The 12,593-nt window shown below is 41.9% G+C and overlaps 1 protein-coding gene across 7 annotated transcripts in view; it reads right to left on the bottom strand.

Annotated features, from left to right (window-relative positions):
* The window catches only part of SULF1 (sulfatase 1), a 152,158-nt gene continuing 139,565 nt past the window's right edge, over nt 1-12,593 (bottom strand). For 5 of the 7 annotated variants that reach the window (XM_074319304.1, XM_074319302.1, XM_074319305.1 and 2 more), the window contains one exon: nt 1-2,319. In XM_074319304.1, coding sequence (XP_074175405.1) covers nt 1,586-2,319 — 734 coding nt within the window. In that variant the 3' untranslated portion in view covers nt 1-1,585. Of the gene's footprint in view, nt 2,320-11,478; nt 11,513-12,593 lie in introns of all 7 variants that reach the window. The other 2 variants (XM_019726204.2, XM_019726195.2) reach the window with 1 other exon arrangement.

The raw sequence follows: 12,593 nt of genomic DNA on the forward strand, positions 1-12,593 counted from the left end.
TCAAGTTGAAACACCTTTTATTTCAAGAAATAATGCTTCTAGACTTTCCTGAAGCCAGAATTGTTCTATAAAAGTATCACAGAATATTACACAAGATTAAAAAAACACAGTATGCGTCCTAATAACCTGAAACTTTCTTTACAAAGCTTATCATTCGTGACCATAAATATGTTTCTTCTGTCATTCAGCCAGTGACACACACATCTGATACAGAGCTAGTTAATTTTAACATATGTACAGGGTCTACAATAAAGACTTAAAGTTATCAAAGATTCCACTATAACATATTAAATTTTATTTAAAAGAGTTTACCTTAAGCACTTAAAGAAAACATAATTTACCTATGTGTTTGAATTATCTAAAAAGAAAATCACTGTTAAGCTATTTTTGGGAAGTTGATTACGATACTGGTAACTTTCAATGAGGTAATCCTTTTGCTGGTATTTAAAAATCTAATACATAAGAGGAATATTTTCAAGAACTCAGAATTTGAACAGCAATTTTGAACTATGCCTTTAGAAAGTCAGAACTTGGCGAAGGCCTTAAAAAGAATCGTACAACACATAGGGTGGTATTTAAATTATGAAACATTCATGAATTTGTTTTATTGAAAAAAAATCCTTAGAGAAATTCAAAATGAAACATACTTTCTCAACATGTAAGCTTATTAGCTAGGTCAAGAAAACAGAGATGAGGGAAAAAAAGTCTTCAGTCCTTTTCTCCTGGTAAGAAAATAATAAAAATTTAGCAATGGTAAGCGTAAGATGAACACTGCGGCTAGGCACAGAGAGAGCAGGCAATCTTTGTTTTGTGTATTTATTTATTTTTACTGCCAACATCATCAGCCATGCCTTTCTGCTAATCAATTTTAGCAAGTCGAGGTGAAACGCATGCACTAGTTTCTGGCAAAAGCATATGTTAAACAATATGGGATCCATACTGTGTGTCATCCTTAGGGGTCTATTTTATTTTGTCACACTGAGAGCAAGCAGTGAGACTGTGACAAGCCTGTAAAAAATAATAATAATATAATAATAAGGACTAGTCCAATTGACATGGCATTCCGATCTCAAAGTGCAAAATCACTGAACTAAAAATGATGGCATCGAAAAATTCCAGTGGTTAGAAATGAATCAAAACCACATGGTGCAGGCAGTGGAAAGCGTGTGGAAAGATTGACCAAGGATGTCCAGTTTCAGAAACTCAGCAAGGCACCTTTCTGGCCATCTTCATTGGATAGTATTGATATATGCATGTCCCTACAACTTTCAAAAGATAATACTGTTTTAGTAGCCCCCCCAAGAAGCCCCCCCAAAATCCACAAATCCACCTTTCTTTCTACTCGTGACACATAGTGACATCACTGAGTCCCTGGACATCTGCTTGCATGCACACTGACTTCTACTGCACCTAGGGTAGCTTGGAATGTTGGTTGTCATGATTACCTTTATTAGTTTACTAATAAAAAGTTAAAAAAATACTGTGTTTAGGATAAAGTAACAATTTCATCTACTCAGAGGAGAGCGGAAAGGAGGCACTGCCTTCTCGAGTCTGTGAGCTCCCCTTTCTGTGATTCTTCTCCACCTCATTTCTCCGTGCTGGAGTTAATAGGCTCCTCCAAGGTGGACATTCTGACCGTCTGATGAGTAGAGTCAACATCAGAATGCACAGGAAGATACAGTTGCTCTTTGAAAACATCTCGTTCTGGACCACCTTCCCGGGGAAGTTCTTTCTGGTGTCTAATGGGCTGTAGCCTGGAGCTGGGCTTAAGTATCAGCTCGAGCACACCATTGCCACTGAAATCAGTTGCAAGATGATTTATCTCTCTATGTTCCATCCATTTGTCAGTTTTATGATTTCTCCAGTGTTCAGAATTCAAATGACTAACTTCTGGAATGTTGTTATTCCATTCAAGTTTCCTCTCTGGACTGAACGTCGGTCGGTTCAAATGCAGGGTTCGAAGGTCAGCTGGCAAGGTCAAATGAGGGGCTTCCCCAATTGTAGGACGTGGGTCTTCATCTGACTCAGCAGAGGCCATCTCTACCGGCACAGAGAGCTCAGCAGATACAGCCCGGAATCCATCACCTTGAGCAGGATTAGTCTTATTTGTTTGATTTTGCTCGTGGTGACTGTTCAGCAGTGCAAATATTCTATCTACATCCTTCAAGTAATTAGTCCAGTCAACCAGACTAAGTCTATAGTTCTGTCTGTATTCAGAGACGCTTTCATTCACGCTGTAGAAATTCTCCAGGCCTCCCCAGTTGACGTCTGCAGTGAGACTGCGCCGATTAACCTTCCCATCCATCCCATAACTGTCCTCTGTGAGAAGAGAGATGAAGGTGGGTCATTAGTGGAGAAAGCATTTCCTCCTTTTGGACAAGCAGCTTCCATTGTTTTTACAGAGCACATCAATTGGAAATACAACCCGAAAAAGCATTTTACCCTAGTAATTTGTTATTAAGGAGTGGCCTTAGCTTACAAAAGTGATTGAACAATAACAAACAGTTGGAAAGAGGATCAAACAAGTGAGAACTACGATTGGGCACAGCTTGTGCTAGAAATGCACTGTACGTCAGTCAAGGGGCTCATGTTTTACGCCTGGCTCTACTCAAGTCAGCTCTGCAACGAGGAAACCCTGTGATGAGTCTCTGAGTCTTGGTCTGTCATCTGTCAAACGTGAGAATCACAACCTTGATCACTTATGGGGTTGTGGGGTGAATGACGAATTTGGAAGTATTGTAATGGAATAGTCAATGCTTCATAAGATATTTTTATTTTATATTCCCTGCTATAAAAATAAACCTGAATGCAATTAAACTCTTCACATCAAATGCTTGACTCTGTTTCGATTGTTGTTTTTTTGCCCTAAAAGTTCTATGCCTTCAGTAAATCACTCTTTCAGTGGTTTTCAGAGCATGCAAAGAATGCTGCAGCTTTTTCTCTCTCACATCTTACTACATCACCAAGATGACTATACTTGTGCAGAAAACATCTTTTCTCTAGTTGCATCCAAGTACCATTCTAAAGAGGCGGCTAGATCCAATGAACGTCCCGCAAAATAATACAGAGCAACAGGAAGCATGAGCAAAACTACACAAGACCTATATTCTCAGTTTAACTAGAAGATAGAAAATGATATAATCTTCAAATCACCTATAAGTTAAAAAAAAAAAAAGTTAATACCAAATCTAAGCAGAGCTGTATTTCACACTTTGGGGAAAAGCACTGGGAAAACAGCATGGATAAGAGAAGAAGGAATTGAAGATGGAACTAAGAGTTGATTTGCAACCATCGCTGGAAATCTGAAGCATGAAATACTGTGAAGAGTCCTGTAAAATGGCAGTAGTGACAATAAAGAAGGGACTTAAGTGCCCAGGCATTGAGGTGGTTGTCCCTAAAAGGTATTGCTTCAGGCAGAAAAGCAGATGAAGGAAGAGAGATATACTCGTTGGAAATTGTGATAAAGAAAAAGGAAGGGGGGTGGCAATTTCATGTCCTGCAAGAAAAAATAGAAAAACAAAAAATTGGAGGACGCTCAATTTTTCTTACCTCCCCCCAATAATAATAAAATAAAAAAAGTAAAAAGAAAGTATATTTGGTTACACTGACAGAAAACGATACTCTTAATCTAGGAAACTTGCAAATATTTCACATCCATGAAATTGATAAAGGCGGTCTAAGTCTACATAAAATTATTAAAAAAATAGAAACTAAGAAAAAAATCTATCATCTTATGAGAATGCTCCTGCTGAAATACACCATAAAGCGAAAAAAGCCACGACACAACACTGCCAAGTAAATTAAATCAAGTGTCTCAGGATCCTAAATCAGAAATTAGAGTATTGAGCCAAAGATCTTATATCCAGCCAAGCTCTGCTTCAAGTACCAACGCTGTAGAAAAACAGTTTTAAAAATGTAAGAATGCAGAGGGTACTGTACACATCAGCTCTTCTCGAATAGTCTTCTAGAAAACGAATTTCATTCAGCTAAGAAATCACTGGGGGAACTACCGCAAAAGGACTGGTGGTGTACATTTAATATGTTTATCAGATCTAGGAGTAAAACAAAGCTGGGGAAGGGTAAAAACAATATATACATTTCACATGACAAAGTGGAAACAGTGCAACTAAAACTGGGAGGAAAAATAGAAAAGCTGGAAGAGAATAAGTTCATTGAGAATATAGTTTAAGTAATAAATGGGAGTTTACAAAACACCATTAAAAACTGACCACTGAGGTAATAAAAGATTAAATAAGAAACAGGGATTAGGGATATTAAAAATGTATAAGTTCAAAGGCAACCAACAGGACAAAAGTACAAAGCCTATTACGTTCCAAAGGGAAAAATAAAGGGCAACCAGCTTTATAAAGAAGAAGCTACCGGGCCGGCCCAGTGGCTCAGGCGGTTGGAGCACCACGCTCGTAAAGCTGAAGGCCGCCAGTTAGATTCCCACATGGGCCAGTGAGCTGCACCCTCTACAGCTAAGGTTGTGAACAACAACTCTCCCTGGAGCTGGGCTGTCGTGAGCAGCCGGAGGTTGGCATCAGCTGCCGTGGGCTGCTGAGTGCTGCCGTGACTGGCGACAGACTGCCTCAGCCAGGGGGAGCGCAAGGCTCATAACACCAGCCTGGGCCAGGGAGCTGCGTCCTACACAACTAGACTGAGAAACAACGGTGTGAACTGGAGGGGGGGAGGAGGTAGAAAAAAGGGGGGAATATATATATATATATATATATATATATATATATATATATATATAAACAAATAAAAAATAAAAAAACCCTGACTTAAATCTCATTTCTACTGTTTAAAAAAGAAACAAACAAACAAAAAGAAGCTACCTAATAGAAGATACAGTGAGAAACATAATTAACAGTAGATACTCAATTCAAGACAGGTCAAATGGACTAAAAGTAAATAAGAATACACAAATACTAATCAGGTAGAGTTTTTAATGATGAAGGAAAAGCCTATTTACAATAGTAACAAAGAAGATAAAGAGCCTATGAATAAATTTAACAAGAAATGTACAACACTTATAAGAAAAAACTTTAAAAAGTTTCTAAAAGACCCAGAAGTACACTTGACCAAGTAGAAAATTATTCTTTGTTCTTGGGTGGAAGACTCAGCATCATAAAGTTATCAATTCTTCAAAAACTAGGTAGAAAAGATGGGCAGAAGACACATCCAGATAATCTATAAAAACAAGTAAAATGGGCTTTAAATGTTCAAAAACACGTTCAATTTAACTGCAATATGAATGAAAACCATACTGAGATACTGTTTCTTATTCGATTGAAAAAAAAAATTAAGAAGCTGGACCGCTGTTGAAAGCAGACATGTACGCATTGATGATGGCCATGCAAAACGGTACAACCTGTATGGAGAGGAGTTTGGCAATATTTAATACACCCATATATGCATTTGCCCATCAGTTCAGATATCGCATGACTGGGAATTTCTTCTGAAGACATCTTTAACAATGTGAAACATATTTGCACAAGGTTCTTTATTGCAACACTACTTGTAGCTGCAAAATATGAGAATAACGGAAATATCTACACATAAAAGAGTGGTTGAATAAATGGCATCCACACAGTAGAGTACTATAAAAGTCATGAAAAGAGAATGGGAAAATCTCTGAATTGCCAGGGAGGATGTATTTTAAAGAAAAAATCGTATTTCAAAGTGAAAAAGACACCAAGTACAATGTAGTATGTATAATATGCTATCTTTTGTGTAAAAAGGCAAGAGAAATAAAATAAATATACACCATCGGCACATTATTGCACCAAGAAACACAGGAAGGTAAAGCAGACACTGACGAGACTGGTTACCTTCACTGCACGGGTGGGAAGAGGCTGTGGAAAGAAGTAACATTTCTCCACATAGGTGGAGCCAGAATTTATGCCCAGTTGACCCACAAAAGCGTTCTAACTATTTATGGGACCTAATCTGATCAACCCCAAAGCTTCTTGCTTTCTTTTTCAAGTTGTGGCTTTTTGGAACTATGTTGATGCACTGCATACTAAAAAAACTAAACAATGGTGAGAAAAACCAGACCCTAAAACGGACTACAAACAGAAATCAACCAACCTTACTCTTATTTCAAACGAATAACGTAATCACAATAAAGAGGGAGGGGTGGCACGGAAGGAGCCCAAGTAACTTTGAACACAGTGCTGTTTTCTCTCCTTCTAAAGACAAAAAGAATGGAAAAAATATATTGACCTCGAGTTAGCAGGTTTGTTTTGCAGTAGTAGGATTTCGTCATTCTGAAATTGCCTTCTGTGTCCTGTAGGGTTTAACCAATGAGTTAACCCATCGAGGATAATGGAAACACCTCACTGTTGGAAAAATAAGTTGTAATATAGAAACTAGGAAGACTACAAGGAACCTTGCGGTGTTGCATTAGAAAAGTATCAGTATAAACACATTGTTTTTAAATATAGGTAGCTACATCCACACCTATCTCTGTATCTGTAGGTATAGGAATAGCTATTGATATACTGGGGGTGCCCCAAAAAATGTATACACATGACTTATATTCATCTTTTGTTATTGGTATATATTGAGTATTGCAATTTTTATTTTTTATTTTTTTATTGAGGAATATTGGGGAACTGCATTTCTCCAGGGCCCATCAGCTCCAAGTTAAGTCGTTGTCCTTCAATCTAGTGGTGGAGGGCGCAGCTCAGCTTCAAATTCAGTCGCCATTTTCAATCTTTAGTTGCAGGGGGCACAGCCCACCATCCCATGTGGGAATTGAACCTGCAACCTTGTTGTTAAGAGCTCACGCTCTAACCAATTGAGCCACCTGGCCGCCCCTTGAATATTACAATTTTCATACAGGTTTTTTCCTTTCTTAAAATGTGTATACCTTTTTTTATGGCACCCTCCGTGTACATCTGTCCTGGTTTCTGTCTGTCCTCGTCTCGCAAAACACAATGCCCTTTTCTTGGACCATTCTGCAGTTCTTTATTCAAGGAGGACAGGGGTGAATAGGTTTGTTTGGAAAAGTGAATTTTCAAAATAAGTGTAGATGATTCCAAGTTACATTTAATTCTCGTTGAACCCGAGAAATAGAAAGGTTGTGAAACCACTAAGGGAAATGAAAAAACCCACACAGGTCTCAAGCTGAGTCATTTTTCTTTCTGGATGACATTGACTTACTTTGAAAAACATGACCACAGATTGGGTGACTTAGAGATCACATATGCGTGGAATTTTAATGCTTCCTGGAGGAGTGTTCTAGTCAACAAGAGTTACCGGTGGCCTGAGGAGCAGAAAGGACAGTTTCTACAGAGATGGCCTGACTCCTAGTGACTTCCTCAGCCTGTTCTATTCCTTTTCCCCACATCACCCGTGTCCTAGCCTCATGGAACAACGTATAGTTTCCAGAAAGCACCAGACTCTCCGTCCTCAGCACCTGTATTTGTTCCTAGAAGGTGCTTCTATGCCTCACCATCCTAGTCGGCTCTCAGCCTTCAAGATTCAATTTGAGCATCATCCCCCCTACAAAGCCTTTCGTGACCCTCCTCTTCCCCTCCCCTGGCTTTCCGCAGCACGGGCAGCCCCTCCCAGTAGGTGATTCTGGGTATCTGTGCTCAACAGCAAACTTTGAATTTCACCTGGCTAGATGTCTACCATGTCAAGGAGCGAGGAATAAGTCAACCAGAAATTCATAAAGCGTTATAGTTTTGTCGATCGTTGCTACCTGGCAGGGCATTTTAATTAATATGGCTATTCTCCTCCCAAGTTTCAGTTCTGAAGGCACTAATCTGATTTTCAAAATGGTAACGTAACATTCTTTGGAATTATAGTATCACTTGCTCTCTTCTTTCACATACAGAGAGCTTGACCATGGAATGTCTCCCTCATGAAAATGTTTTTGCATCTTCTATTGCACCTTACTAATAATGTCCATCATTATAGGGGTTTGATACGTGCCAGACTCTGTTCTCAGCTTCTCATTAGCGAGGCTGGGATTTGAACACAAGGCAGTCCGGCTCGTTGTCTGTGCTCTGACCACTGTACCTACAACCTCTCACCCACAACCATCTGTAAGGCACAGACTGTGACTCTAAGGGGAGACGAGTCAAAGAAACAGAAAGATGTGGACAGAAGCATGGCTGCTGAGGCTGGAACACAGTGTGGTCTGCTGGCCTGCAGGGCGTGGGACAGCAGGACCAGGAAGCAGCCCCGCCAGTGTTAGGCTGCTAAGAACTGACTGCCCCACAGCCACTGGGCACACGCCATGACAGGCAGCAGCTCGTGTTGGGCATCAGAGGGCAGCGGCATCAGTTTTCATATGCAGTGGAAAAAATAAACACCCCATCGACCTGTTGATCCTACACTATTTTGCAACACAGAAATTCTTGCTTTCAACTCAAGCCAAAAATTATTTCCTGAGTCATGGGGGCCGCTTACTGAGCTGTGTCATTACGCTGAGCTTGTCCTAACTGAAAAATGACCAGTGTGAGGGCGCCAAGCATGTCAGCTGCCCCTGCCTCATGCACACACCACAGCAAAAAATAAACAGACAAAAGGAATCATGAAATTGCACAGGGAACGGACTTGCTTTTCGAAGACCTTTTAAATACATCGAAGGATTCATTTTTGAAAATCTACAAAATTGAAAGTGGTTTAAAAACTCTTGGTGAGTCAGTCCTGTATGAGATACATTTTCTAAAATACACTTGAATTTTCAAATTTCAAATTCTTCAGGTTTGCTTATCATTTTTCTCAAAGTCGTTGTAATGAAATTTCATAATTCAAAATGGCTTTTAATGAATTTTCCATGCCCGCCCCACCACATCTGCAATAATCAAAGCTCCTGAAACCCAGTAAGCAGTGCCATCCTCGGAGGGCTGTGTACTGTAATACTGGTTCCGCTGGCGATCTGGAGAGAGTTTCTCTGAGGCATCACACATACAGTAGCTTATTCTGTATCTGTTCCCTTCCAATCCAACAGGATACAGTGAGCAGGTTAAGTCTACATCAAACACTGCTTCTGAGTGTCCAGTGAGTCCCCAGGTGTGACAGGCAGGTGTTCTCTCAATAACCCTGTCCCATGATTCTCTGCCTGCAACATGGGTACTAAGTTAAAAGACAGCTTGCCTCATGGGCTATGGAATGGTGGCATCTGAAAACGCCAGTCATTTTGAGTTACAGAGTATCCTTAGACTTGTCCTTCGGTAAGGAATTTAGGAGAAAAAAAGAAAAGCAACTGGTAACACTATTTCACCCTGCACAAACGCTTTCAATGGCCAAATGACCAGAGAGGGGACTCCATTGACAAAGTTCCCACTGCTGTGTCAAATGACCTCAGAAACAATGGACTTGGCCCCGGTTAGTGGTGGTGGCAGAGCTCAAGAGGGGAGAGCCCCAGATGCTTGCCACTTAATTATGACTGGAGCGCAGCTAAACATTCTTCGTCTCAAAGCATCTAGGGATGGCTTGAGGGAGAAGAACTCTGACCAGGCTCAAGCCTTAAACAACCTGTTAATATCCTTTTACCTCTCTCGTGACAGAAGTAAAAGAAGGCCAGCCCGAAAAGGTTTAGCTGTAAAACGCAGTGCATCATTAAATAGCTGTAAAGTCAATATTTAGTGTTAGGTCCATTTCTTTGTTTCCCCCTTTTCCCACTTCCCCCACCCCCACTCTTGTTCAAGCCGTTGTTTCTCAGTCTACACAGGTCCCTGACCCATGCTGATATTATGAGCCTTGCGCTCTACACCAACCTCACTCTACACCAACCTCGCTCTACCCCAACCTCTGGCAGCTGATGCCGACCTCCGGCTGCTCACGGCAGCCCAGCTCCAGGGAGAGCTGTTGTTCACTATCTCAGCTGTAGAGGGCGCAGCTCACTGGCCCATGTGGGAATCGAACTGGCGACCTAGGCGTTAAGAGCATGGAGCTCCAACCACCTGAGCCACCGGGCTGGCCCATCAGGTCCATTTCAAATGTCACATTTTGGAAATACCGTGTTTCCCTGAAAATAAGACCTAGCCGGACAATCAGCTGTAATGCAACTTTTGGAGCAAAAATTAATATAAGACCCGGCATTATATTATATTATAAAGACCTGGTCTTATATAAGACCCAGTCTTATTTTACTATAATTTTTGCTCCAAAAGGCACATTAGAGCTGATTATCTGGCAAGGTCTTATTTTCAGGGAAACACAGTATCTTCACCTGACCCCTGGGAAGCAGTGCTGGCGTATGGGGCATTACCTCGTCAGCTCATATCCTGGGTGAGACCAGCTTAAGAATGGGTTCTTCTGCTCTGCCTTACGTGTGCTAGGGGGTCATACTGTAGGGCCAGTGTGGGGGCAGAGTGAGGAAAGAAGAGAGAAGGGAAAAAGAAGAGACAGAAATGGTTATCAAGTAGCCTCAAACGTCCAGCTTTCTTTGTTTACATCTTCCCACCACTTTGCCTACTGTTTAGCCTCTGGTCAGACCAGTGAGCTGCCCTCTGAAAGGGGGAATCTGAGACCATAGCTCTGGAGGTTGGAGTAGACGGACAGGGAGCCCTGCGATGTCAATATTGTTCGGTTTCTCTGAGGTGATATCAATATGGATGGAGCCAGTTAAGTCCACGTTCCTTTGATGGAAGTTTTTCTCCTAAGCAGTTCCAATAACTAGGGTGCTCACACCTCATACATCAACTTCCCCACAGTAGAGGTGGTAAGGACAGTCCCATCCTGCCCCACATGGCACATTTCTGACAAACCGTCCTGAGGTCTGTGCTTGGAGTGGAAGGTCTGTGCAAGGGATGGGTGGGGGTTGGAGAGGCCTGCTTGTGAAGCGTTTGTGTGTCTTGCAGTAGTGCGTCCATGCTTACTGAGCCCTTTCTGCGCGCCTTACTCCTGATAACCCGTCTCCAGCCCGAGAGCTTCTCTTTAATCACCACCACCCTGCAGAGCCGTCTGAATCACATCACAGCTGCCACTCACCACCAAAATCAATTAAGTACTGTTAACAAGGAAGCGTCTACTGCTTCCAACTTCAGCTTTAGCATGCTCTTAAAATTCTCATCCCTCCTTCTGTGCCTTTGACGTTACAGTTCCTAAAAATCTCTAACCAGTTTCCACGCAGCATCTCCACCAAATCAACGTGGAAGCAAGCACCACCCGGCACATAATTCTCCCACCCTCTCGCCAGGGCTCCCAAAGGTCATTCTGGTTTTCCGCCGTCACGTCATTCCATGCTTAAAAGCATCATTCAACAAGCCAACACGCATGGGAGTGAGTAAATGCTCTGAGACATCCTGTTGTGACAGTGAGCTGATTTCAAAGCAAAATGACAGATCTGGAACCAATGATGCAAAATGGTGGAGCGCGCTGTTAGAACATGCATGCAGCCCCGCTAGGCGCTGCGCAACGTGGTAAGAAACAGAAATTAGTGGAAATGGCTGAATCATGCAATTATCAGGAAAGAAGCTGCCAGGGGAGAATAAAAAAAAGTGTGAATACCTGTGTAGGTCATAGTTTCCTCCATCTTTATTTCCTGATATAGGAAAATACAAGAGTAATTTATGTTAGCTTTGGGACTCATAAAATCATTCACTATGTAGTGCAGTGTTTCATGTACAACATCTAAAGCCTAGAAAGAAACATACTGTGTTAAGTATAGACAGTGTTGAGATCCAACAGAGCTTTTCTATTAGACAGGTTCAAAAGGAGGATTGAAAACTATCCGCAAACAGGTTTCAGATAAAACATACAAGAGTTCCCATGAAAGATGGGTGGGGGTGAGGAAGGAGGAGAGCCCATTGAAAAACAGCTAGGAAGTGCTTCCAGAAGCCTGTGTAAGTCTCAGTAAAAGCTAAATTTGGGTTATTTTTAGACAAAACACTTGAAGAAAGGGGCCAACAATCATCTCCCCCAGGAATCGTCTAGAAAGGGGAGAGGACTGAATAAAGTGAGAGAGCACTAACGGCTCCACCTGCTGTGTGATTTCACCACGAGGAGACTCTATCAGGTTTCACTAAGTAGAGCTGTTATGTCATCACCCATAAGAATACTGTGTTCTTTGGGGGAGAAATATCTGGGTGTAATATTTCCAGTGCCTCCAGAGTTGGCTTCGTTTCCAGGCTTTTTCTTTTCTTTTTGTAAGGATTGAGGAAAAGGTCAACAGATAAGCAGGATATTTGAAAAGATTTGAGCGGACTGGGGTCAGCGACCAGAAGACCTATTTTGCATGGCAGGACTGGGCTCTTCCTGAGGGCAACTAATTTCACCAAGGTGTTAACTGAGATGTGTCAACTGAGCTGAGAGGGGACCTCTCTCACAGGTCACAGGATTTATGATCGCTTATGGGATTTTCTCACAGCTCTAAAGCCTCCAGGACCCTACAATGGTAGAAATGACAGGTGGTGATGTGTACCATTTTAGGATGCCCCCACCCCCACCCCTTTAAGTCACGTGACTCAGGGAGCTGCCCAGTTTCATTGTTGGTGATGCTGGCTCCGTGGGCGACCCACAGAGACACAAACTCAGCTGCAGAACAGAGGGTTCCTGCACACTGCTCCCCGCTGCCTGGGGGCCAGCTCTCCACCCTTTGGGGGTTGGCATGCTATGCTGATGCC

The sequence above is a fragment of the Rhinolophus sinicus genome, linkage group LG14 (genome assembly GCF_036562045.2).
Source record: "Rhinolophus sinicus isolate RSC01 linkage group LG14, ASM3656204v1, whole genome shotgun sequence".
Classification (NCBI taxonomy): Eukaryota; Metazoa; Chordata; class Mammalia; order Chiroptera; family Rhinolophidae; genus Rhinolophus; species Rhinolophus sinicus.